The sequence below is a fragment of the Entelurus aequoreus genome, linkage group LG23 (assembly GCF_033978785.1).
Source record: "Entelurus aequoreus isolate RoL-2023_Sb linkage group LG23, RoL_Eaeq_v1.1, whole genome shotgun sequence".
NCBI classification, from domain to species: Eukaryota; Metazoa; Chordata; class Actinopteri; order Syngnathiformes; family Syngnathidae; genus Entelurus; species Entelurus aequoreus.
Genome location: NC_084753.1, coordinates 20,384,817 through 20,412,503, shown reverse-complemented (window position 1 = coordinate 20,412,503; position 27,687 = coordinate 20,384,817). Strand labels below are relative to the sequence as shown.

Below are 27,687 nucleotides of genomic sequence, written 5' to 3'. Positions count from 1 at the left end.
TACAATAAATTGCAATAAATACAGTATACCGGACTTCGTACAGGGCCATTTTCCATCAATAGCAACGATTGATCGATAAATATGATTGGGGGAAAAAAAGCTTCAATTTATATTCTGTTGCTTTGATTAATCGGTTAATGAGTGTAAGTAATAAACATTCATAAATTCCGTACCACAAGTGCACAGAACTTTTTAAACGCAGACATAGTTTGCGCCCGGTCAGTGCACATAAGAGCGGTGCTGTGTAGGTGTGGGGGCAAACTTTTTTATTTATTTTTTATTAGTGCACACATACTAAAAGAGCAATTTCCCAGTTGATAATGATATCAAATTAGAAAAAAATTATTAAGGTTAGGGGTGGGCAAAAAAAATGCTATATCGCGATGTATCAATAAAAAATGTGTTCGGTTTGACGAAAAAAACAGAAGTTGCGAAGCAAGGTTGGTTGCATGAACAAAAGCACGTACTGTCTGGTAACAGAGCAACACAGGAAGTGATCCCTGAACAGTGGGTGGGACATGCAAACAGCTAATAAGGGAACAGTATCCACTATCAAGGTTGGTTGCGCCATCTTGTTGATTGTGTTCATGGAGTGAGAAGAGAAAGTAAAAACGAGTTCTGCAGAGTGCAAACAAATTGTTGATAAAAAAGGAAAAGTCACCTCCACATTATGACAGGTTTTTTTTTTTTTTTTTTTTTTTTTTAAACGGACCGTAGTCAGACTACCTTCACCGCGCTCACCTGAGCACAGCTGTAACTTCCCGGCACTCAATGTGCAACAATTAGTTCTTCTCAGGTTTCTCTCTGTCTACATTTTCACACTTTGCACCGCTTTGTTACACTTTAAAGGCCTACTGAAATGATTTTTTTAAAATTTAAACGGGGATAGCAGATCCATTCTATGTGTCATACTTGATCATTTCGCGATATTGCCATATTTTTGCTGAAAGGATTTAGTAGAGAACATCGACGATAAAGTTCGCAACTTTTGGTTGCTGATAAAAAAGCCTTGCCTGTACCGGAAGTAGCGTGACGTCACAGGTTGAAAGGCTCCTCACATTTCCCCATTGTTTACAATGCAGCCAGAGCGATTCGGACCGAGAAAGCGACGATTACCCCATTAATTTGAGCGAGGATGAAAGATTCGTGGATGAGGAACGTCAGAGTGAAGGACTAGAGTGTAGTGCAGGACGTATCTTTTTTCGCTCTGACCGTAACTTAGGTACAAGGGTTCATTGGATTCCACACTTTCTCCTTTTTCTATTGTGGATCACGGATTTGTATTTTAAACCACCTCGGATACTATATCCTCTTGAAAATGAGAGTCGAGAACGCGAAATGGACATTCACAGTGACTTTTATCTCTACGACAATACATCGGCGAAGCTCTTTAGCTACGGAGCTAACGTGATAGCACATCAGGCTTAAATGCAGATAGAAACAAAATAAATAAACCCCCAACTGGAAGGATAGACAGAAAATCAACAATACTATTAAACCATGGACATGTAAATACACGGTTAATGCTTTCCAGCTTGGCGAAGCTTAACAATGCTGTTACCGAACGACGCCATTGAAGCTAACTTAGCAACGGGACCTCACAGAGCTATGATAAAAACATTAGCGCTCCACCTACGCCAGCCAGCCCTCATCTGCTCATCAACACCCGTGCTCACCTGCGTTCCAGCGATCGACGGAGCGACGATCATAGATGCGGTCGGCGGCCCGGAGACGGAGCAAGTCAAGGTGAGGTCGGCGGCTAGCGCGTCTGCTATCCATCTCAAAGTCCTCCTGGTTGTGTTGCTGTAGTCCGCCGTTAATACACCGATCCCACCTACAACTTTCTTCTTTGCAGTCTTCATTGTTCATTAAACAAATTGCAAAAGATTCACCAACACAGATGTCCAGAACACTGTAGAATTTTGAGATGAAAACAGAGCTTTTTTGTATTGGATTCAATGGTGTACCAATACTTCCGGTTCAACGATTGACGTCACGCGTCATAAAAAAATATCAATAATATTGAACGATATATAAAACACTTGTATTGTGATACAGTTTTCAGCCATATCACCCAGCCCTACTTAAGGTTATAGAAAGCAGAAAAATGTTGTTTATTAAAACTATTTCCCCTAAAACGTCATTGAGGCTATAAAGTGTTTTGAATCTGATTACCCGATTTGCCAAACTAATTAATAGATTACTCGATTATTAAAATAAATTGATATATTACTTGATAACTAACATAATCAAAACGTATAGCCCGACTCCCATGTCCCAATATATGTATTGACCGGAATTTAGGACAATCATTTTCCAGAAAAAAAAGTCTAAAAAAAAGTTGGGTCGTCTTACATTCGAGGTCTACAAATGTATACATGCAAAGGTGGTGCAACATTACTTTTCGCAGATCAAGTCAGCGCTTTTCTTCCGGTCACTCACATCCCCAGTGACCTGAGTCGATATTCAAAAAGTTAATTAACCAGTAATGATAACCCTGATCCTTTTGGTCACAATAACTTTATTTAGCCGTATTAATTATTGACTTGGTTGTGTATTTTTAACAGAGACAGAACCTATTACATTGCCTTTGGTTGTGATTTTCAATCTAGTGAAAATGTTTACTCATATATATATATATATATATATATATATATATATAGTATATTTTATTTTATTTTATGTGTTTGTCTTTTTTAACGAGTATATTTAAAAGTTAACATTCTAGTTACAATGTTAAAATATATGAGAAATACAAGTTCATTGCATTTGAAAGGGTATGATTGGATTATTATTTCATCAGTGGTTCATTTAGTCTCAAAATAACGTTGACAATATTATGGTTTATAATCAATTTGTAGGTCAGTATTTTGTCGAGGCCGAGATGCAGTCAAATTAAGATAATTTATTATAAAAAAGGAGGAAAAAAACAGGTTTACATGAACACACAGATGTGACAGTTTGACACTGGAACAGATTATTTCTATTTTCACTTATTCCTATGAGGTGCATTCTCAAATAAGACGTCTTTGGGCGGTCATCAACAAATTGTGTTTGATTAATTAAGAAGTGTAAACTTCTTCTCACTCCTTTTCAAATATGTAAAAAAAAAAAAAAAAAAAAGTCCATTGCTCATTTTGTTTATTTTTGTATCGTTTTTTATCCTCCATTGTTTTCATTTTGTTATAATGGCTGTTTAGGCTACAGCACTGTATTGGCTCAGGCTTGCTCTTGTTTTTTTGCATATTTGAAATAAAAATGTATAAAATCAAATAAAACAAATCTAATTTGGCAAACAATATTACAACAAACATATGACATTACAGTACCAGATTGTATCAAAAGTAAGAGTTGCAAATTTGCATACAGAAAATAAGACATTTACACAACTTTACATCTACAGTATACAGTATGTTTAACTATGTTTTAATGGAAACGGGGATTTGTCAGCACGGAATCCAAGCTTTTTAATGTAATTTGTTAAGACTGTGGACTAAATAAAAATATTTACTGAAGAAAATCGCAAGGTTCATACCACACTAACTTGGTTGACGTGTGTGTAGGGTCCGAACAGCTGCAGAAAACGAGCAACACAACACAGTAAAATATCCAATGAGGTTAATTAAATGTAAATAGTTAAAGTATTGGGAATGAAGGTGAGAAGTGTAATAAATGTATGTAGAAGGGGGCTACGGAACGTCTGTTAGCTCGCATGTTAGCCAGCAGTTCTCTATCCCTTCTTCACTGGCCCTCCAATGTTAGCTTCAGCGGCTACTCACCCTCTCAAGACCCTCCGGGATGTCCGACTGGATCAGCCACAGCCGCACCGAAGGTTTGTCAGCTCGTAAATCCTCCCTTGCGATGATTTTGCACGAATCGATATTCCGGGCGAGGCTGTGGAGGAGCTCAGCGCACCATTAAAACGGGCATTGTTGCTGCTGAGACGGCCCGCACAAACAGCACGGAGAACGGCGCCACAAGGCATTGTGGGTAGAATCTGTGCTGTTTAACATGGCATTAAAAAGGTGGTGAAAATACGACATCTGCTGGTTACAAATAGTACTTCAATTCCTTGATGGTGTGTTTTTATTCCACATTTTGAATTTGTACAATAAGCAAATATCTCATAATTGATAAGCTTTGTGAAATATTGTTTAATATGGAGGTTAATACGTGTCCTTTTATGAAACACTGAATTGTTTGCATTTAAACTTTGTGAACGGAATTAAATTATGGTGACAATTTATTTGATTTTTTTTTCATTTTATTTTTATTGACATCCAGCATCAACATTCATATCCATTACATCATATTCACATAAATCATACATCTATTGTCTGCCCTAAATGTCAAAATATTTGTGTTTATATCCCAGCCGTACCACCCACATCCCCCCCCAAAAAAGAAAGAAACAACAACAAAAAACGAAGTAATATCTACAAATACATCGATTAAATCAGGGGTGTCAAACTCAAATACAGAGTGGGCCAAAATTTAAAACTGAACAAAGCCGCGGGCCAAGGTTGAACAAATGAACCTTTTAATAGGGACCCAAACAGGTTTTGCATTGAATATTGAACAAGCAAGGCTTATATAACTTTTTATATAAGCCTTGGTTATATAAAAAGTCTTCCGGGACGCTACAAAATATACCCCCGCTACCACCAAAGCTCCCTCCCTGTGTGTGTGTGTGTGTGTGTGTGTGTGTGTGTGTGTGTGTGTGTGTGTGTGTGTGTGTGTGTGTGTGTGTGTGTGTGTGTGTGTGTGTGTGTGTGTGTGTGTGTGTGTGTGTGTGTGTGTGTGTGTGTGTGTGCGCGCGCGTGTGCGTGCGTGCGTGCAGAAGCCACACATGTTATGATTCTCGGGTGGGGCGCTGAAGTTTGGAAGACTTCCGGGAGGGTTGGCAAGTATTAGAATTAGGGAGGGTTGGCAAGTATTAGTAGAATTATAGGGTTGGCAAGTATTAGAATTAGCGGTGAATGCGGTGTTACCGCGGCAATATATAATCAGCCGGCCAGCTTTAGTGTTAATTTGATATTGCCTCAAGGGCCAAGGGAAATTACACGGCGGGCCAAATTGGGCCCACGGGCCCGAGTTTGACACCCATGGATTAAATAAACAGAAAAAATAAATAATAATAATACATCAATAATAATAATAATCTGAAATAGAATAAAATATAAACAGATACATATATATATATATATATATATATATATATATATATATATATATATATATATATATATATATATATATATATATACATACATACATACATACATACATATACACATATAGGTATATATTAGTAATCCGTTTTGTTTTTTTGCAGTACAATCACTAATTCGAAAAATTTAAGTCAGGTTTATGGGGCGTGACATAGTTGACCCAATTTTCCCAGTATGAAGTAAATTTCTCCAATTTATAATTAATGGTTACAATTTAATTGACTAAAAATTTGTGAGCAAAGTGTATGTTTAAACAAAACAGTAACATACAGTGTTTTAAAATGAATTGAGTGAAATTGTTGTGTAAAAAAAAAATTTAAAAAATCAGTGTATAGAAACGATTCAGTATAAAACAATTTTAATTTAAAAAATACAGTGCAGAAATATTGTTTTGCTTCAAAACTAAAGACTCACTTTCGGTAAATTAAAACTGAAGCAATCGATTCTGTATCAGAACCAGCACATGAGGCGCTTTAGTCTTAAATTACCGATAAGCAGCCTCGGGGTCTGCAGACACTATTGAAATGACCGGAAGTGGGTCTTGAATTTTGAAGCAATGAATATTTTTGCAGCGAATTTTTCAGCACTGATTTTTTACACTGAATTCTTATACACTGGACATATTTTTGCACTGATTTTTTTAATGCTAATTATTTTAAGATGTAATAAAAAGCCTTCATAGGATGCAGTGAAGTACGACTGTATAGCAAAACATAATCGACAATAAACATAAATATACTAAAAGTAATTAACTTCCGAGGCCCCAGCGAGGATCGAACTCGCGACCCCTGGTTTACAAGACCAGTGCTCTAACCACTGAGCTATGGAGCCGGCACCATTTGCATCGGAAGACAAATTAACTATTAGCTATGAGTCACCCGTTCTTGCGTAATTTGTTTTGTACATAACCCAGTAACTAACGTTTGCTTCACGTTAAAGGTCATGAGTAAAAAAGATTGTCATTCTGACAAAAAAGACTGGAGGATGCGGGCATCGATCCCGCTACTTCTCGCATGCTAAGCGAGCGCTCTACCATTTGAGCTAATCCCCCTCATGAGCGTCTATGGACCGTTTTTTATTAGTGTACATACAAATATGTAAGGATATGCTGCAGTGGAATTTGAATATAATGTCTTAATTAGGATTATCAGCTAACCACTCTGCAGCATTCATCCTCTTACATACCGAAAACAGCTTTTCACTGCTGCTGTGTTAGGACAATTTCTTTAGTCCAGTGACATTTTGTATCGGGGGATTAGCTCAAATGGTAGAGCGCTCGCTTAGCATGCGAGAAGTAGCGGGATCGATGCCCGCATCCTCCAAATCTTTTCGTGATTACTGAAGAGGCATCTCGGGATTTGGACTATTGCGCGCTTTAAGTGACCGTTTGTGATGTAATTTCCTCTCGACTGTGTGATAAAATCTCTCTAACTCTTAACAGCAGGGAGTTTAGCTATGGGCCAACTCATCTCCCCTTGAACATGTTTATTTTTGCAATAACTGCAAACAGGAAAACATGGGCTAGCAGGAGCAGATTTAGTGTGTGGCTTGTATTTCTTCTTTTACAATATTACAATACACACAAAACACAATACAAACACAAAACACTTGTACTGTAAAGCAATATTACAACACTACTGAAACAAATACTACTACAACCACAAAATTACCGTTGCTATATTTGTAAAGTTTTACCAACATCCATCATCTTTATAAATTTACAAAATCACAATATGCATTTTTACAAACAGAGACCTTAGTGGCCTCCAAAAACTGTTAGTAGTTAATTTTGAATTAGTTTGATCTTACCTATTAGCATAGGCGCCGATCTACATTTCTGCCAGTGGGTGTTCGGATGGGCGGTAAATCTGACGCTACTTTTCTGAGGCTATGTCTACATTAAGCTGGATAACCCCTTAAACCAGGGGTGTCCAAACTTTTTCCACTGAGGGCCGCACACTGAAATATTAAAGTAAGCCGGGGCCATTTTGATATTTTTTATTTAAAAAAACAATACAATACATGTATATCAATCAATCAAGCAATGTTTATTTATATAGCCCTAAATCACAAGTGTCTCAAAGGGCTGTACAAGCCACAACGACATCCTCGGTACAGAGCCCACATACGGGCAAGGAAAACTCACCCCAGTGGGACGTCAATGTGAAAGACTATAAGAAACATTGGAGAGGACCGCATATGTGACGTAATTGGAGCTTTGAATAGGTCAATAATTCATAATGACATTGATTTTGATTCATTATTATTTTTTAAAGAAAGAAACAGCCTGCATGGCAGCTTTGTGTTATTAGAGTAAACATTGCAACATGTTCTTGTTACATTTCACTGTTTGCTCTTTTATACCACTTTTTCTGTTTTTTATTTTTTTTAAATCGTATTTTTAGAATGTGCCGCGGGGCCGTTAAAAAATAATTTGTGGGCCGCACTTTGGACACCCCTGCCTTAAACAAATAATTATTTAGCCTAAGCCCCATTTCAGCCACACTAAACTATCCATTTTTTTACACGGGTAAGTGCGCCGTGTATTTCTTGAATCTCCGGCTCTTAACTTTGTATGGACTCATTGATCGTTTACAAACTAAGTTCGGAGAGGAAGTGACGCCAGAAAGACAACGCCCCACACAGCAAGTGACGTCAGAAAAAACGCGCCACTGCCAGCTTCATAATAAAGCGGTTTCGTAACTCAGAGGTAAACACCGAAAATATGGAGATGAGTCATCCAGACATGCCTGTGTATCTCCTTCTCTCTGTACAGACGCTTGTGGAAATCACACATGAATACCTTAAGAGAAAGCGATTGCAGCTATTTGGGATACAACACTTCTCAGACGGCAAGAGAACTTTCCAATGTCGTGGTCTGCTGTGATACTACTTACAGAAAAACTTCATCCATTTGTCGAAGGAGAGTCAACGAGAATGCGAGCTCCCGTGGATGTGATAAAAAAAAAAGGTAGCCTGTGCTTTGTATTACCTGGCCGTCAAGGGAAGACTACAGAAAACAACGAATGCATTTGGACTGGCAACGAAGACTGTATCAGTTATTGTCCGCCATGTATGTCGCCGATGCAACATAAATTGGTGCAGTTCAGCTAAATGTGTTGGTTTTCTGACATGGACTTGTTTCTTTAGCATTGTCCACACGTTTATGTCAGGTCTTTGGGAAGGCCATTTTAAAACCTGAATTCTAGCCTGATTTAGCCATTCCTTTACCACTTTTGACGTGTGTTTGGGGTCATTGTCCTGTTGGAACACCCAACTGTGCATAAGACCCAACATCCGGGCTGATGATTTTAGGTTGTCCTGAAGAATTTGGAGGAAATCCTCCTTTTTCATTGTCCCATTTACTCTCTGTAAAGCACCAGTTCCGTTGGCAGCAAAACAGGCCCAGAGCATAATACATGCTTGACGGTAGGCTTGGTGTTCCTGGGATTGAAGGCCTCACCTTCTCTCCTCCAAACATATTGCTGGGTATTGTGGCCAAACAGCAAATTTTTTGTGTCATCTGACCACAGAACTTTCCTTCAGAAGGTTTTATCTTTGTCCATGTGATCAGCAGCAAACTTTAGACGCTTCTGGAACAAGGGCTTCCTTCTTGTATGGTAGCCTCTCAGTACATGGCGATGCAAAACACGCTTGACTGTGGAGACCGACACTTGTGTTCCAGCAGCTTCCAATTAATTGCAGACCTGCTTTTTGGTGGTTCTTGGTTGACTCTTGGTCATCCTGACCAATTTTCTCTCAGCAGCAGGTGTTTTCTTCCTGATCGTGGCAGTGACAAAACTTTGCCATGCACTTTATACCTACGAACAATTGTCTGCACAGTTGCTCTTGGGACCTTAAGCTGCTTTGAAATGGCTCCAAGTGACTTTCCTGACTTGTTCAAGTCAATGATTCGTTTTTTCAGATTAGTGCTGAGCTCCTTTGACTTTCCCATTGACGCGTTTGTAACCGAGTCTAATGACTGCATCACATGAGCCCTATTTAAATGGGCTGAGAGAAGTCAACGGGTGTCGTCAATCATAATCACTCACATGCAGTTAAGAGGCCATGCCATGAAGCTAATTGGATTTGATTGTAACTTTTCTACATCACCAAAATTGATAATGTATGTTGCTTTATGTATACATTTGACCCAGCAGATTTGGTTAAATTTTCAGTAGACCCATAATAAATTCATAAAAGAACCAAACTTCATGAAGGTATTTTGTGACAAACAAGCATGTGCCCCAATCAAACTATCACAAACAAATAAGACTTGTAGAAATGATTGGAAACTCAAGACAGCCATGACATTATGTCCTTCACAAGTGTATGTAAACTTTTGACCACGACTGTATATATATAAACACTATAAACAATAAAATCCCCTGATGAGCAGGGAAACCTGTGGAACAGGCTTGTAGGGATGACATAGCCTCTGTGTTTTTTTCCTGACCTAACGTATACATATACACATATATACAAATGTGTACACACACCCACACCCACACACACACACACACGTATGTGACGGCGTGGCTCAGTTGGGAGAGCGGCAGTGCCTGTTTGATCTCCGGCTTCCACCACCCAAGTCACGTCCGTTGTGTCCTTCACCCTTGCTCCTGATGGGTCATGGTTAAGGCCTTAAATGGCAGCTCCCACCATCAGTGTGTGAATCACAAATATTGAAAAATTCTACGATTTGGTGCATTTGCAAACGGCTAAAATTATGTATAACCTGCTACCCAAGAATGTACAACAATTCTTCTCAACAAAAGAGGAGAAATATAACCTTAGAGGAAAATCTACTTGAAAACATTACTATGCTCGAACAACACTTAAAAGCTTTAGCATATCAGTATGTGGAATTAAATTATGGAATGGATTAACCAAAGAAATCAAACAAATCACCAATATGATTCAGTTTAAGAGACTGTTCAAAGTACACAGAACAAGAATTGTGGTGGACATCTTGAACCTTTTTTTTTATTGAGACAAAAATTATTTATGTATTTAATATTTGTTTACTTAACTGTGGTATATTTATTTATTTGTTCACTGTTATGTTACAGAGAACAAGGAAATAGGGTAAATTTGCTATGGTATGAAAAGGGGTAGGATTAAATAAGCTCAGCATCTTCCTACTCCTTTTCGGCGTGCTGTAATGAAACAACTGGAAATATGTGATTCATTGTATTGTATTGTATGCATGTTCGATAATAAACTGAAACTGAACTGAAACTGAATGGGTGAATGTGTCGCGGTTTGAGTACCTTGACGGTCGAAAGGTGCTATACAAGTACCGTATAACCCATTTACACATATTCATCCATTTTCAGGGTCACAGGGGGGTGCTGGAGCCTATCCCAGCTGCACTCGGGCAGATGGCGGGGTGCAACCTGGACAAGTCGCCACCTTTTCGTAGGGCCAACAGATAGACGGACACTTACATTCACACACTAGGGCACACACATGTGTATACACAGGCATATACACATCAGAATCAGGATCAGAAATACTTTATTAATCCCAGAAGGGAAATTTAAATTTTCAGCACAATCCCATTCAAGATCAGACAAACATTACAGGGAGACAGAACAGGATCAAACATTACAGGGAGACAGAACAGGATCGCTGACGGGTCTGCCAACTTCCGGTGCCCCTTACAAAAAAGGTGAGAAACAGGTAAACACTGGGGGGTGAGGGGAAAAAAAAATCGGTCTAAGCCTGGTCTCCTGGAGAGGGGGTCCAGACTGAGGCCAAGGGAAAAAATAACTCATAGCCATAGCACACATCCCTCTTAAATGTGTGTAAGAAGGAAACATCAAAGAACACAAAGGACATCAAAGACATTAAAAGAGCAGAGCTGATGCAACCAGCCACTTCTACATACAGCTATGAATAAAAAGTAAAAGAAACATATACACTGTGGTAGCCTCTGCGGTGTTCCACGCCATCGTCTGCTGGGGTGGAGGGAGCATGGCCAGAGACAGGAGCAGACCCAACAAAGCAACCAAGAGAGCAGACTCCACTCTCGGCTGCCAACTAGCTCTCAGCCAGAGTCCAGTCTGCATGGATGAGCGAGGATACGTCCAGGGAGACTGAGGTGTCCGATACCTGCTCATTCAGCCAAGACACTGTGAAGCTTGTCCGTCCCGGCGCTCAGCGCTAGCTCCGCAGCCCTGTCTCTTCATCCGCATCTCCTCCAGTCTCTCCAAACGGACTCTGGTGTGGCAGAGACCCAGCAGCTGGTCTCCATGGCCAAAAGGATCCCGGGAGGCAGATCCAGAAGTCCACAAAAAAGCACCGCAGAAGTCACGAAAGTGCCACCCCTTGTCACACAGTCACAAAGGGTCTCGAAGCAAAATGCAAAATGCAAAAATATATATATATATATATATATATATATATATATATATATATATATATATATATATATATATATATATATATATATATATATATATATATATATATATATATATATATATATATATATATATAAATATAAATATATATATATATATAAATATATATATATATATAAATATATATATATATATGTATATTAGGGGTGTGGGAAAAAATCGATTCGAATTCGAATCACGATTCTCACCTTGTGCGATTCAGAATCGATTCTCATTTTTAAAAATCGATTTTTATTTTACTTTTATAATTTATTAAATTGTTTTTTGTTTTTTGTTTTTTTAATTAATCAATCCAACAAAACAATACACAGCAATACCATAACAATGCAATCCAATTCCAAAACCAAACCCGACCCAGTATCACTCAGAACTACAATAAACAGAGCAATTGAGAGGAGACACAAACACGACACAGAACAAACCAAAAGTAGTGAAACAAAAATTAATATTATCAACCATAGTATCAATATTAGTTACAATTTCAACATAGCAGCGATTAAAAATCCCTCATTCACATTATCATAAAACATTTTTAAAAAATAAAAAAAAAGAACAATACTGTCACAGTGGCTTACACTTGCATCACATCTCACAAGCTTGACAACACACTGTGTCCAATATTTTCACAAAGATAAATTAAGTCATATTTTTGGTTCATTTAATAGTTAAAACAAATTTACATTATTGCAATCAGTTGATAAAACATTGTCCTTTACAATTATAAAAGCTTTTGACAAAAATCTACTACTCTGCTTGCATGTCAGCAGACTGGGGTAGATCCTGCTGAAATCCTATGTATTGAATGAAGAGAGAATCCTTTTGAATCTTGGCAAAAATCTTAGCCACACGATTATCAAATGTAATAGGAAAATTAATTCATACTGACCCAACTGGCTTCATGGAAGGTCGACAATCTTCAGACAATACAAGGACATTGTTTAATGTTATTTACTATGCTAGAAGTATCCCTTAACCCAGTGTTTTTCAACCTTTTTTGAGCCAAGGCACATTTTTTGCGTTGAAAAAATCCGGTGGCACACCACCAGCAGAAATCATGAAAAAAACAACTCAGTTGACAGTAAAAGGTCGTTGTCGCAGTTGTTGGATATGAATTTAAACCATAACCAAGCATGCATCACTATAGCTCTTGTCTCAAATTAGGTGTACTGTCACCACCTGTCACATCACGCCATGACTGTGTGTAGTGTTTTAGTTCTTGTCTTGCGCTCCTATTTTGGTGGCCTTTTTCTCTTTCTTTGGTATTTTCCTGCAGCAGTTTCATGTCTTCCTTTGAGCGATATTACCCGCATCTACTTTGTTTTAGCAATCAAGAAGATTTCAGTTGTTTTTATCCTTCTTTGTGTGGACATTGTTATGTCATGTTCGGATGTACATTCGGATGCTGTCTTTGCTCCACAGTAAGTCTTTGCTGTTGTCCAGCATTCTGTTTTTGTTTACTTTGTAGCCAGTTTCGTTCTGCAAAGCCTTCCCTAACTTTCACTGCCTTTTCTTAGGGGCACTCACCTTTTGTTTATTTTTGGTTTAAGCATTAGACACCTTTTTACCTGCACGCTGCCTCCCGCTGTTTCCGACATCTACAAAGCAATTAGCTACCTGCTGCCACCTACTGATATGGAAGAGTATTACATGGTTATGCTGCCGAGCTCTTGACAGCACCGACACTCAACAACAACACATAATTTGCAGACTATAATTACTGGTTTGCAAAAAATATTTTTTGCAAAATATATTTCAAAACCAATAATCATATTTCAGAACCTTTTTCGTTAAAAAGAGGAGTAAAACAGAGATGTCCTGCATCTGGATTATTATTTAATTTGGTTATTAAAGTTAAGTTAAGTTAAAGTACCAATGATTGTCACACACACACTAGGTATGGTGAAATTTGACCTCTGCATTTGACCCATCCCCTTGATCACCCCCTGGGAGGTGAGGGGAGCAGTGGGCAGCAGCGGTGCCGCGCCCGGGAATCATATTGGTGATTTAACCCCCAATTCCAACCCTTGATGCTGAGTGCCAAGCAGGGAGGTAATGGGTCCCATTTTTATAGTCTTTGGTATTGAACCCTTAACTGCAAAAATAAGAAGTGAAAATAATATTCATGGCATAAAAATTGGCTCTCAGTATAATAAGCTATCGATGTATTGTGACGACATAATTCTCTACCTGTCACATGTTAACTCCTCTCTTCACTATATCAATAATGTCATCACTGAATATGGCTGTTTATCAGGGTATAAAGTCAATCGGGACAAATGTGACATATTACCACTTAATAAACACTGCAAGAAATCACAAGTTCAGAACTCCAAAATTAAATTGAAAGTGGCAGAAATCATATATCTAGGACTACACATTACACCAAACCTTTATGCAAGTAGAGATCTAAATATTAAACATTTAAAAAATAAGATAGAATCCAAAATGGAACGCTGGTCACGTCTCCAAATATCACTTTGGGGTCGGGTGAACATAGTATAAATGAGTATACTGCCAGCAGTTAATTATATACTGAAAATGATGCCTGTCCTAATTAATAAAAGTTGGTTTAAGAAAATACATACAATGATATCACATTTTATATGGTGTGGAAAGAAGGCCAGTTGTTCATACTTAAGGTTGTCTTGTACACAAGATAAAGGAGGACTACAATTACCAAACTTCTTACATTATTATATCTCCTTCGGTTGTGAACAAGCAAGCCACTTATTCCATTCTTCTGCAGATAAGGACTGGATTAACATAGAAAAAAATATGTTAATGAATTTGGACATTGATGTGGGGAGTTTACATTATATATTTTTTAAAAACCTAATGAATTGAGGCAGAGCCCACTAGAAGCCACCTTTTACATTCTAAAACTGTGTCAGAAAATACTAAGAATCAAGTCAATGACATCTGTAAATCAACCGCTTTGGTACAATCCTAATATCATAATTAATAACAATGTGGTTAAATGGACAACATGGAAAGACAGAGGTATTACTAAACCTCATCATATTATTAATAAAAACTCTTTTAAACCGTTCAATGATTTAGTTGATCAATATAATGTACCCAGAAATCTTTTTTAAATTGTATTTCTTTAAAACACGTTGTAAATGAATGCATATCCTCTGAAAGTATGTCTTTAAATCATGAACTGGAAGATGCACTTTTTAATCAAGATACATTTAAGAAATTAATTAAACTATTTTATGGAATAATAAATGAACACCACACTAGAAATGCAAATGATGCATGTGTTGGGAAATGGATGATGGACTTAAACATTTTAGATGAAAGAGACATATCATGGAATGATATTTGGAAAAATGCCAATAAGCCCTTTAGAAGCATTAAATATAAACTGACTCAATTTAAGATCTTGAATACATTGTATTTTACATCTTCTCAGCTGTTTAAAATTGGTGTAGTAGATAGCAAGTTATGTATGAAGTGTCGGGCAGCCGAGGCAACTCTTGTTCATTTATTGTGGGAATGTCAGAGAATAAAAGAGTTATGGTTGAAAACAACAAAAGAAGCAATCACAGTCCTTAATATAAATATCCCAATGACACTGCAAACTTGTATTCTTGGGGATCTCCATCCATTTAGTAACGTGTCATCAAAGAATAAAAATGCATTTCTTTCAATATGCATAATAACAAAAAGGGTAATATTTAAAAAATGGATATATGTTAATAGTCCAACTCATACTGACTGGTACACACAAGCTATGGAGATGATATCAGTAGAAAAAACTGCATTTAGTTTAGATAATAATGAGTCATATATTGGAATATGGGATCCATTATTTAAATTTGTTTTAACTATTAAATTAACCAAAATATGACTTACTATATCATTGTGGAAAATATTGGACACAATGTGTTTTCAAGTTGTGATGCAAGTGTAAGCCACTGTGACACTATCGTTCTTTTTTTTTTTTCTTTTTTTTTTTTTTTTATTAATGTCTGTAATGATAATATCAATGAGGGATTTTTAATCACTGCTATGTTGAAATTGTTACTAATATTGATACTGTTGTTGATAATATTCATTTTTGTCTCACTACTTTTAGATTGTTCCGTGTCATGTTTGTGTGTCCTCAATTGCTCGGTTTATTGCTATTCTGAATGTTGCTGGGTCGGGTTTGGTTTTGAAATTGTATTGCATTATTATGGTATTGTTTTGTTTTGTTTTGTTTTCATAACATTTTTTTTTTTTTAAAATCGTTTTTTAATCGAGAATCGTGTTGAATTGAAAAAAATAAAATCGATTTTGAATCGAATCGTGACCCCAAGAATCGATTTTGAATCGAATCGTGGGACACCCAAAGATTCACAGCCCTAATATATATATATATATATATATATATATATATATATATATATATATATATATATATATATATATATATATATATATATATATATATATATATATATATATATATATATATATATATATATATATATATATATATATATATATATATATATATAACACATGAAAACAAGAGGGAAACACAAAAGGATGACACAAGAGCACAGAGCTCCTGCCAACAGCAGCACCATCTTGGGGGAAAAAAATAAAAAGTATATATATATATATATGTATAATCGATCCTTTTCACGATCTGAACAGCTAGAAACATTAAATGCATAAGGCAGTGGTATCCAAAGTCCGGCCCGGGGGCCATTTGCGGACCGCAGGTAATTTTTTAACGGCCCCACGACACATTCTAAAAATACGATTAAATAAATAAAAAACATAAAAAGTTGTATAAAAAAGCAAACAGGTGACAAGAAAATGTTGCAATGTTTACTCCAATGACACAAAGCTAACATGCTGGCTGTTTCCTTTAAAAAATAATAATGAATCAAAATCAGTCATTATGAATTATTGATTATTGACCTATTCAAGGCTCCAACTACATCACATTAAATATTCCACTTTGAGATATTTTTTGGGGAAAATGTTGCATATTTTGTGTTTGCCATATAAACAACAAAGTTGTTTTTTTTTCCTAAAGAAGGGCCTAAAAAGAACAAACAAAAAACTTAAACAACAATACAAGTTATAATTGACGGTTGGATCTGAAGTTGATCTCAAGACGATTGTGTTTAAAGTAAACAGTAAAAAAAATGTATAATTTATTTTTTAACACTTTAATGAGTAGGACCCTTTTGGATCCCCAATAATTTTTTGTCATTGCTCAAAAAATAATAATACATTCAAATCAATGTTGTTATGAGCTTACATTTTTAAGGCTCCAATTATTATATAATCACAAATATTCCACTTTAAAATTTTATTGGGGGAAACTATTGCATATTTTGTGTTTTTTCCATAACAAAACAGGGTTTTCTTTGACAAAAAAGGCATACAACTTAAATCTTTAAAAACGTTATATTGACAGATAGACCTAATGTTGATTTAGAGATTTAAACCTTGAATAATAATAATACAAAATAACAGAGGTGGGACCAAGTCATTGCTTTGCAAGTCACAAGTAAGTCTCAAGTCGTTGCCCTCAAGTCTCGAGTCAAGTCCCGAGTCAAGACAGGCAAGTCCCGAGTCAAGTCCAAAGTCAAGACTGGAAAGTCTCAAGTCAAGTCCCAAGTCCTGCATTTTGAGTTTCGAGTCCTTTCAAGTCCTTTTAACCACAGACCAATATATTTACACATATTGTGTATGCTTTTAAAACGCTGTATTTATTTATTAAAACAAGTGCATTTGAAATTGCAGGAAAAAAATAGTGCTGACATTGCACTTCATAATAGCACTATTAACCAGTCATTTTAAACATTTAACTCATTCCTTTACAGAATAAACACATTTGAAAAAACAAGTGCAACTGTACTTATTTGTACAAAAGTGTTAACATTGTATTTCCATGGCATATTGTATTGTAACTAGTTCCACAGCAGTTTCTATCCTGTTCTTACCTTATCTCATTGATCTCATCTCATACTCAATGTGTGTTTATGTGTGCGTACACATGAAAAACATAACAAATACATGAACAAAACAATGAACAGAGTTGTACTTTTTAGATGTCAGTGCCCTATGCAATATGTACACATATTCTTAATATAGTATACATTTTAACTGACCTTTATTTGACTATGTTTGTCTTTTGGTAGGTGGCTAAAATACGCGGTGCTGCTGACCGCTGTCTAACGTTAAGTTACTGTGTGTGATACATTGACTAACGTAACGTTATTAATAGGTACCTCATGCAACCCTGCTTAAAACAAATCACTTGACAAAAAGTATGAATAAGGTAGCAAACTGCAGTGGACGCAACAGATTGCCGTGTTTGCAATGACGTTATAACCACAGACATCTTATAAGTAGACGCAGCATTGGCTGCTGTGATGCGAGAAATTCGTCTGCCATCTTGAAGTGGTGATGAGGAGCCGGCGAGCAGCCTAAACTAACAGTTGACAGGTAGGAAACAAAGATGCCGAGCTGGTGTTCAGCGTTTTTCTACTCAAATGAGCGGACTGTTGAAAATAGGAATCGGGGGATTACTTTTCACAAGTAAGATTTAACATTAACGTACTATTGGTTGTATTTTATGAAAATAATATTACCACACAGTTGAGAAGGAACAAAGATCTTCAATATTTGTATGTGAAAATCACAAAGACATCTTCTGGGGGAGGATGACCCCCTACAGGGGTTTGGTTTACAAACTTTCAGCCCCACCTAAAACTAAATTCACCAGCCGCCACTGATGATGATGCATTCTCATTTTAGGCAAAATATAAGACAATACTTTCTTAACAGTATAATTGTAACCAGGAATAAGTCTTCAAGTAACAATATTCAAATACTAACATTGCTGGGTAAAACAGAATTTGGTTTTATTCTGAATCCAATGAAACAGATTGGTGGTTTTAGCTGATATAAAGACTTTCAGGTGTTTATATACCGGTATGTCTATGTTTAAGTATTTGGCAGACGCTTTTATCCAAAGCGACATACATAAAAAATACATATATAACAATCACTGTAAACATGATAATTTAAGGGAAGAATGTAATACAAAATATCAATACAAAGTGTCAAGACAGAATAAACTCTCTGCTGCTGCAGCAACAGAGATACGGTCTATAAGATATATAGATATCTAATGTATTCATACATTGTTTATGTAGCATGTATATATAACCTAATCATATTGTTTCTTCAACTTAAAAATAGCTGACCGTTTTTTTCACCTTCTCTGGGATTATATTTCCAGTTTTGATCTCGGACGTCTGGTCACTTATAGCATATAAGAATATTCTATTAATGTTAAGCAAACTATGAATAATAAAACACGCCAAAACATGTGTCCGTTATCATAGCTACACGTATGACAAAAAAGCATGTGAAAATCAGTGGTATTCAGTGAGGTAAAATGAATTAAATGCGCTGACAGTTCATTGCTCCTGCCAAATGAATTGCACTGAGTGGAGCGGATCACCACTCCAAGATGGCGGCCCCGCGTAGGCAGTAGCCCTCGATGCTGCGTCTACTTATAAGATGTCTATGGTTATAACGTTAGCAGTGAGTTTACAGCCTCACTGATTTAACTACACAGCAAATAAAAGTCACGTTACTTAGCCAATAAACGTTATCTTACATTCAAAACTTACCCTTCTTTGTGCAACTTCAAATGTCGAACGAAGTTGGAAGTTGTTGCATCTCCGTCTGTAATATTCCACCTGCGTGATTTGCATACGGCAATTCGTTTTTTGTTGACCAAGTCGTAGTTTTTATACCCGAAGGAAAACCAATTTTGGCATAATTGTTTCTCACTGCTGCGTTGTTTGACAACTCTTCTTCATTGGTTGTCCTGCAATTTGATTGGATGAATGCTGTGTGATGAAAACAACGTATATCTAATCTGATTAGCTGTTGTACTGAGAGCACACACACTGACAGGAACAACACGCTGATAGACACAGACGAAGAAAATGAAAAATACGGAGCGCTCCCAAATAACTTTTTAAGCTTTGGGTTTTGGGGAAAGTAGCAAGTCATGTCAAGTCAAAAGGCTCAAGTCCAAGTGAAGTCACAAGTCATTGATGTTAAAGTCTAAGTCGAGTTGCAAGTCTCTTTACATTTTGTCAAGTCGAGTCTAAAGTCATCAAATTCATGACTCGAGTCCAAGTCATGTGACTCGAGTCCACACCTCTGTAAAATAATGACACATTTTAAATATTTTTTTCACCAAAATCCTTTGGGGTCCCTGGGATCAAGCCTGAGTGGAGGCCTAAATGTATATTTTATACATATATAGAAAATGGATGGATGGATTGTATTAGTTTTTAAAATAAAAAAATAACAAAATGGACCCCGCTTGCTTTGATTTTTCGGTGGAAAAAGTTTGGACACCCCTGGCATAAGGCATTTTATTTTTTACAAGAAAGGCTATAAGGAACCTAGTACCAGGTGAATAGAGCTAGTTTGACCTGGGCATGATATGAACTGGTCATGTCAGTGACATCTCTGCAAATGTGTACATACTCTATAAGAGTATCAATTATATACCAAATGGGTTCTGTATTACAAATAAAATTTAGCAATTTGTTTAAGGAACTGTACTCTTAGTGGTGTGTGTGGCCCTGAAAAGGGCCTTTATATTTGTTGAAATGATCAGATTTAACCTCCAAAGCCGTACAGAGTGCGCCCTTGTCTCTTAAGAGCATAAACAACATCCATTGCAGTCACCGTCTTCCTCTTAGCGTGTTCGGTGTAAGTGACAGCGTCACGGATGACATTCTCCAGAAACACTTTCAACACACCTCTGGTCTCCTCGTATATCAGGCCAGAGATACGCTTCACTCCGCCACGACGAGCAAGACGACGGATTGCGGGCTTGGTGATGCCCTGGATGTTATCACGGAGAACTTTGCGGTGACGCTTGGCGCCTCCTTTCCCCAGGCCTTTGCCTCCTTTGCCTCTTCCAGACATGTTTAGCGATGTGATGTGTAGCGATGATTTAAGCGGGAATGCTACTGGGCGGCCAGTTTACTACATAACTGCGGACCTAATAGAAGACTGCCACAGTGATCTGGGTTGGGCGGTCCTTGAGTGAGCAGCCCTCCCTCCCCCATGACGTAACTAGGAAGAATTACAGGCTGTTGCATTGTATACTGAATTTGACTCAAATAGTGCAGTTAGTAGTGGAGTTACCAAAAAAAAAGGTTTGCAAAACATATGATTATATCACATTAGATTACCATTAAAACGGTTTCAATTTCCTTTTCACTTTAATTGCTGGCTTTTGGGAGTTTCTACCTGATTGATTGAGACTTTTATTAGTAGATTGCACAGTACAGTACATATTCCGTACAATTGACCACTAAATGGTAACATCCGAATACGTTTTTTAACTTGTTTAAGTCGGGGTCCACGTTAATCAATTCATGATAGTTTTAATGCAAACCAAACATCCATCCATCCATTTTCTACCACTTGTCCCTTTCGGGGTCGCGGGGGGTGCTGGAGCCTATCTCAGCTGCAATTGATTCCTGGGTGCAGCCACCACTGCTGCTCACTGCTCTCCTCACCTCCCAGGGGGTGGTCAAGGGTGATGGGTCAAATGCAGAGAATAATTTTGCCACACCTCGTGTGTGTGTGTGCCAATCATTGGTACTTTAACTTTAAAAATAAGTAAAATCAAAATTAGAAACACATGTATGTACACATTCTCGTCGAACCACAATTGTGAAAATTGAATTAACACACTGAAAATAAATGACTTCTGTATCAATCTTTTATGAAATACCGACAAACATCGTGGAACAAAATCCTGGCTTGAACTGTTTTTGAGATGATTGACAAAATTATGCAATCGGCATCTACACAGCCAACGGTCAAGCTTAATTAAAAAAGACAAAACGTTAGAATTTTTCTTACTGCAATGATTGAGCAAAAATACTTTTTTTTTTTCAATATTTCTTCTTTTCTCCCACCACACAAAACAATTTTAAACTCAAACTGCAATGAATATCATGTTAAAGGAACACAAAACAAATCATGAAGAAGAAAAACGAATTAAAAACTCACAATTTCTGCACACTTTATGTATGCTTACACACACTTGTTAATTGTACATTATATCACATATATACATATGCATATATCATATATATATATATATATATATATATATATATATATATATATATATATATATATATATATATATATATATATATATATATATACATATACACACGTATACATATATACACACACATATATATACATATACACACGTATACATATATACACACACACATATATATATATATATATATATATATATACACACATGTATATATATACATATATATATATACACATGTATACATATAAACACACGTATACATATTTATATACACACGTATGCATATACATACACACACATATATACATACACACATATATACACATGTATATATATAAATATATATATATATATATATATATATATATATATATATATATATATATATATATATATATATATATATATATACACACACATGTATACATATATACACACGTATACATATTTATATACACACGTATGCATATACATACACACACGTATGCATATACATACACACACGTATGCATATACATACACACACGTATACATACATAAACACCAGGGACGTGCACATGATTATAGAGGGGCAGGGGCTCAAAGTCAGAAAAGGGCAGGAATTTTTTTTTTGGTCCTTTACACCAGTGGTTCTCAAATGGGGGTACGCGTACCCCTGGGGGAACTTGAAGGTATGCCAAGGGGTACGTGAGATTTTTTTTAAATGTCTGTCAAAAAGAACTGTGAAAAGAAATGCAACAATGCAATATTCAGTGTTGACAGCTAGATTTGTTGTGGACATGTGCCATAAATATTGATGTTAAAGATTTCTTTTTTTGTGAAGAAATGTATAGAATGAAGTTCATGAATCCAGATGGATCTCTATTACAATCCCCAAAAAGGGCACTTTAAGTTGATGATTACTTCTATGTGTAGAAATCTTTATTTATAATTGAATCACTTGTTTATTTTTCAACAAGTTTTTAGTTATTTTTATATCTTTTTTTCCAAATAGTTCAAGAAAGACCACAACAAATGAGCAATATTTTGCACTGTTATACAATTTAATAAATCAGAAACTGATGACATAGTGCTGTATTTTACTTCTTTATCTATTTTTTTTTCAACCAAAAATGCTTAGCTCTGATTAGGGGGTACTTGAATTAAAAAAAATGTTCACAGGGGGTACATCACTGAAAAAAGGTTGAGAACCACTGCTTTACACAATATGGAAATTAATGTAAAATTAAATTTGCTAATAGGAAGCTAACTACTTAGCTGTGTGCCCTTTGTAGTTAAAAGTGATTGCCATTTCTTTTGTGTCAACAAATTATGGTCATAATGAGTTAATTCACATTATCATAGGCTTGGAAGACATGAAAAGCAACAAAACACTGGTTTATTATTAGGCTATTTATTGTTAAAGATAAGCACTTTAATATTGAAGATTGAACAGTGCAACATGAACTTTGAAAAAAAATACAAAAATAAATACCCAAATGGAAAAAACTTTAATGTGAAAATCTGTCCATCTTCCCTTAACTTGATGAAAACACCATCAAGTTGTAACTTATGGTCTTTCCCACTTAATGCTCAGACTAAACAACTGAAATTCAATACAGGGCCAAAAATATTGACCAGGGGCCAGTAGAGGGCTGTATCCTTTCTTTTTTGGCATTGTGCTGCAGGCATAATCAACATGAATCAAGTTTAAATACAGATGGCAATATTCCTAACAGATAACCTACATCTTATATCCCCAGAATGCTGAAATTATTATTATTATAAATAATAATAATAATAATTATTATTATTATTATCATTATCATGTTTATTCTTCTTATTATTGTTATTATTATCATTATTATCAGTATTATTATTTTGTTAACTCACACAGTAATAGCAAAGTCACAATAAACTTTATATCTAAAACTCTACTGTGAGAAAAATGTGATCTGCCGTAAACAGTGCATTTTATTTTGAAAATTAACTCTGTGTTTTATTTTGTATTTTGTTCACTACTTCCTGTCCCGCACGGTCCGCTCTGCTGTGCGGACTTGATGTGCCGTGCTCAATTGATGCGCCGTGCTCCGACGTCCGGCAAAAACAGAAGCTGACACATTGAATAATAGAATAATACAGCGTTTTTCTGAAATATTACCCATATTAGATGCTGAATAAGTGGACGGCGACTAGACCATAACTCACAGGTTCAAGTTGCTCCACTGTCACGTCTCAGGGGCGCAGTAACTTGGCTCTCTCTCCTCTCACTTACTCACTCACTCACCCGGTATTACAAGAAAACGTGGAGTTTTTGTACCGCTGTTTTTTTTTTTACATCTCTGAAAGGAATTTATTAATGTTGTTTAAAGGAAAAAAAAAAAAAACACACACACACAGGCAGAGGGCACTTTTTATGATGAGGCAAAAAAGGGCAGGGGCTCGAGCACCCATAGGGCCCTATATGTGCACGTGCCTGATAAACACACATATATACATACACACATATATACACACGTATACATATACATACACACACACACACATATACATACATAAACACACATATACATACACACACACACACACATATACATACATAAACACACATATATATACATAAACACACACATATATATATATATATATATATATATATATATATATATATATATATATATATATATACATACATATATATATATATATATATATATATATATATATATATATATATATATATATATATATATACATATATATACACACACGTATACATATATATACACACGTATACATATATATACACACACGTATACATATATATACACACGTATACATATACATACACACGTATACATATATACACGTATACATATATATACACATATACATATATATATATATACACACGTATACATATACATACACACACGTATACATACATATATACACGCGTATACATATACATACACACATATACATACATAAACACACATATATACATACACACATATACATATATATATATAGATGCACACATACGCACATATACATACACACACACACACATACACACATATGCATACACACACACACATATACATTCACACATCTACCTATCTATATAGAAATATATAAAAAAAATTAGTTTAAGGAAGCATAGCATTTTGATCGACTTGTATTTTTTTTTTTAAATATTTAATCATTTATATTTTAAAATTTGTATTTTTGTTTATTTTAGATTCACTTTTCCAGGTTGTTGTCCTGAAGTAGTTTAATTGTGTTTCATTTCATTTGTATATATGCCCATTTGTATGGTTATAATGCTCCTGTCATACAATTTTTTGTAGAGATGTCCATGTCAAAGCACGATATGGCACCCCCTCACAGGATGGCTCAACGCGAAATATGACACTAATTTCATACACTTAGCAGTGCATTTATGTAACTGTCTTATGTCTATTCCGTGTATTAAAAATGCTGCGTCATATGCCCGGGTTTTTATAGCACCCCTTGGAGATTCATGATTAGTTTAAGTCAATATTGCTAAATCCTTGCTACAACGGGTCAGAATCTACTATGTAGGTTTCTGGTTGGATCTAGGAAAACTCTTTTTAGAGGAGTGGGTGGCTCTTAAAAGAGCCGTTGTGTTACTGGTGTAGTAGTGGACTACTTCTTGGCGGCTTTCTCGGTCTTCTTGGGCAGAAGGACGGCCTGGATGTTGGGCAAGACACCGCCCTGGGCAATGGTCACCCCTCCGAGGAGTTTGTTGAGCTCCTCATCGTTGCGGACGGCCAGCTGCAAGTGACGTGGGATGATCCTAGTCTTCTTGTTGTCCCGGGCAGCGTTCCCTGCCAGTTCCAGGATTTCGGCGGTCAGATATTCTAGCACTGCAGCCAGGTAGACGGGAGCACCAGCACCGATACGCTCGCCGTAATTACCCTTACGCAGCAGCCTGTGGACACGACCTACCGGGAACTGGAGCCCAGCCCTGGATGAACGTGTCTTGGCCTTTGCTCTAGCCTTGCCACCGGTTTTTCCACGTCCGGACATGATGATTTATTTTTCGTCGAGTATTGGGTTTGAGTTGTTGAATCACTCTGACAACCAAGCCTAGGCGCATACCTTTTATCCACGCATCTGCTGCTCAGTGATTGGCTAGTTCAAGCTGAAACAGCGTTGACCAATCAGCAAATTGCTCCTCCTGCCATATAAACGTCATCATACTACAAGTAGTTTGGAAATCATTGCAAGCTTATTAATCCACAGCATTTAATGAAGTAAAAAATATGTGCACGTCGAATGCTAAAAACTAGAAATGTACTTCATGACTAAAAACAATATGCTTTTTCTTGTTTTATAGTTATTCAATATAATCGACGTGTGCCTCTCCGTATCATAAAGAGAAACAATTTAGTAGAGATTTTTGTGTTGTGGACTGAGAGGACCAGTCAAAAGAAAATACATATCTACCTTTAACTGTTATTCCAATTTTAGTTGAATATAACCTCTGATCATTTTACATTAGGACTCTTAGTGTATCAACTAACATCTGCCATCAAAGTCAAATTTGAATAACTATATGTAACTATTGATTTGTTTTGCAAAAATAAAGGAAATGGTTACAGTAGGGAATGAAGCAGGAAATGTTTTGCCGATATGGTTACATAATTTTGTTGCACAGCACACTTCCAACCGACATTATCAAAACAACCATCTTGCTTTAACAGTGATAGTACTATTTTGAATGTTCACATACAGTGGGGCAAAAAAGTATTTAGTCAGCCACCCATTGATTGTCAATGGGTGGCTGACTAAATACTTTTTTGCCCCACTGTATATACATATACACTGTTGGGATATAATTAAGATAATGAAGGATGAAGTGATTAACAAATGTTTAATATATATATATATATGCTTAGAATAGGCCGTGTATATATATATATATATATATATATATATATATATATATATATATATATATATATATATATATATATATATATATATATATATATATATGTATGTATATATATATATGTATATATATATATGTATATATATATATGTATATATATATGTATGTATATATATATATGTATATATATATACATATATGTATATATATATATATATATATACATGTATATATATATATACATGTATATATATATACATATATACATATATATATATATGTATGTATATATATATATATATGTATATATATATAATGTATATATATATATATATATATATATATATATATATATATATATATATATATATATATATATATATATATATATATATATATATATATATATATATATATGTCGCCGACACCAGCCTGAAATGTACATGGTATCTGAATGGAGAGAAAATTAGTGGTATCGCACATCACTACTACCAAGTAAACATTGAATATATGCTTGTTGTTGTAGTCCATTAATCTATGACATTTGAACTAGTGATGTTCAGATCAATACTGAAATATCGATACCGCCAATACCAGACATTTTTTATATTATCGATATCAAATCAGATGGCAGCAGGGTGGAACAAGGGTTAGGGCATGTGCCTCACAATACGAAGGTCCTGGGTTTGATCATGGGCTTGGTATGTTTATGTGTGGAGTTTGCATGTTCTCCCCGTGACTGCGTTGGTTCCCTCCGGGTACCCCGGATTCCTCCCTGTTATGAGGTGGCGACTTGCCGAAAGGGACAAGCGGTAGAAAATGGATGGATGGAAATCAAAACATTTGATATTGCTGATAATATACATTATCTCAAATAAAGTAACAAGAGCATCGTAACTAAACTTGTGAATGAGGCAGTGTGTTGATGCTGGATGATTTTGTTGTGTTGTGTTTTCATGTTAACATGTTCATGTAACTGATTTGTGA

The 27,687-nt window shown here is 35.9% G+C and overlaps 3 protein-coding genes and 1 non-coding gene across 4 annotated transcripts in view; all 4 read right to left on the bottom strand.

Moving 5' to 3' along the window:
• Positions 1-3,966, bottom strand: part of extl3 (exostosin-like glycosyltransferase 3) — a 62,753-nt gene extending 58,787 nt beyond the window's left edge. Inside the window, exon 1 of the mRNA XM_062033806.1 lies at positions 3,780-3,966. The gene's annotated coding sequence lies outside the window, so the exon portion shown is untranslated. The remainder of the gene's footprint in view (positions 1-3,779) is intronic.
• Positions 3,967-5,989: 2,023 nt separating this feature from the next.
• Positions 5,990-6,062, bottom strand: trnat-ugu (transfer RNA threonine (anticodon UGU)). Its single transcript has one exon. It is a non-coding gene; the product is annotated as a tRNA-Thr (tRNA).
• A 14,261-nt stretch (positions 6,063-20,323) lies between these two features.
• Positions 20,324-20,642, bottom strand: LOC133640503 (histone H4). The gene has a single exon (XM_062033956.1). It carries the CDS (start codon positions 20,633-20,635, stop codon positions 20,324-20,326), a length of 312 nt encoding a protein of 103 aa, XP_061889940.1. The 5' UTR covers positions 20,636-20,642.
• Positions 20,643-25,446: 4,804 nt separating this feature from the next.
• On the bottom strand, positions 25,447-25,864 carry LOC133640498 (histone H2A). The gene has a single exon (XM_062033952.1). The coding sequence runs from the start codon at positions 25,830-25,832 to the stop codon at positions 25,449-25,451; it is 384 nt and encodes a 127-aa protein (XP_061889936.1). The 5' UTR covers positions 25,833-25,864; the 3' UTR covers positions 25,447-25,448.
• Between the last annotated feature and the right edge of the window lie 1,823 nt (positions 25,865-27,687).

Excerpts from the sequence above, each read along its gene's own strand:
- LOC133640503 (XM_062033956.1), bottom strand. The coding sequence starts at position 20,635 with ATGTCTGGAAGAGGCAAAGGAGGCAAAGGCCTGGGGAAAGGAGGCGCC.
- LOC133640498 (XM_062033952.1), bottom strand. The coding sequence starts at position 25,832 with ATGTCCGGACGTGGAAAAACCGGTGGCAAGGCTAGAGCAAAGGCCAAG.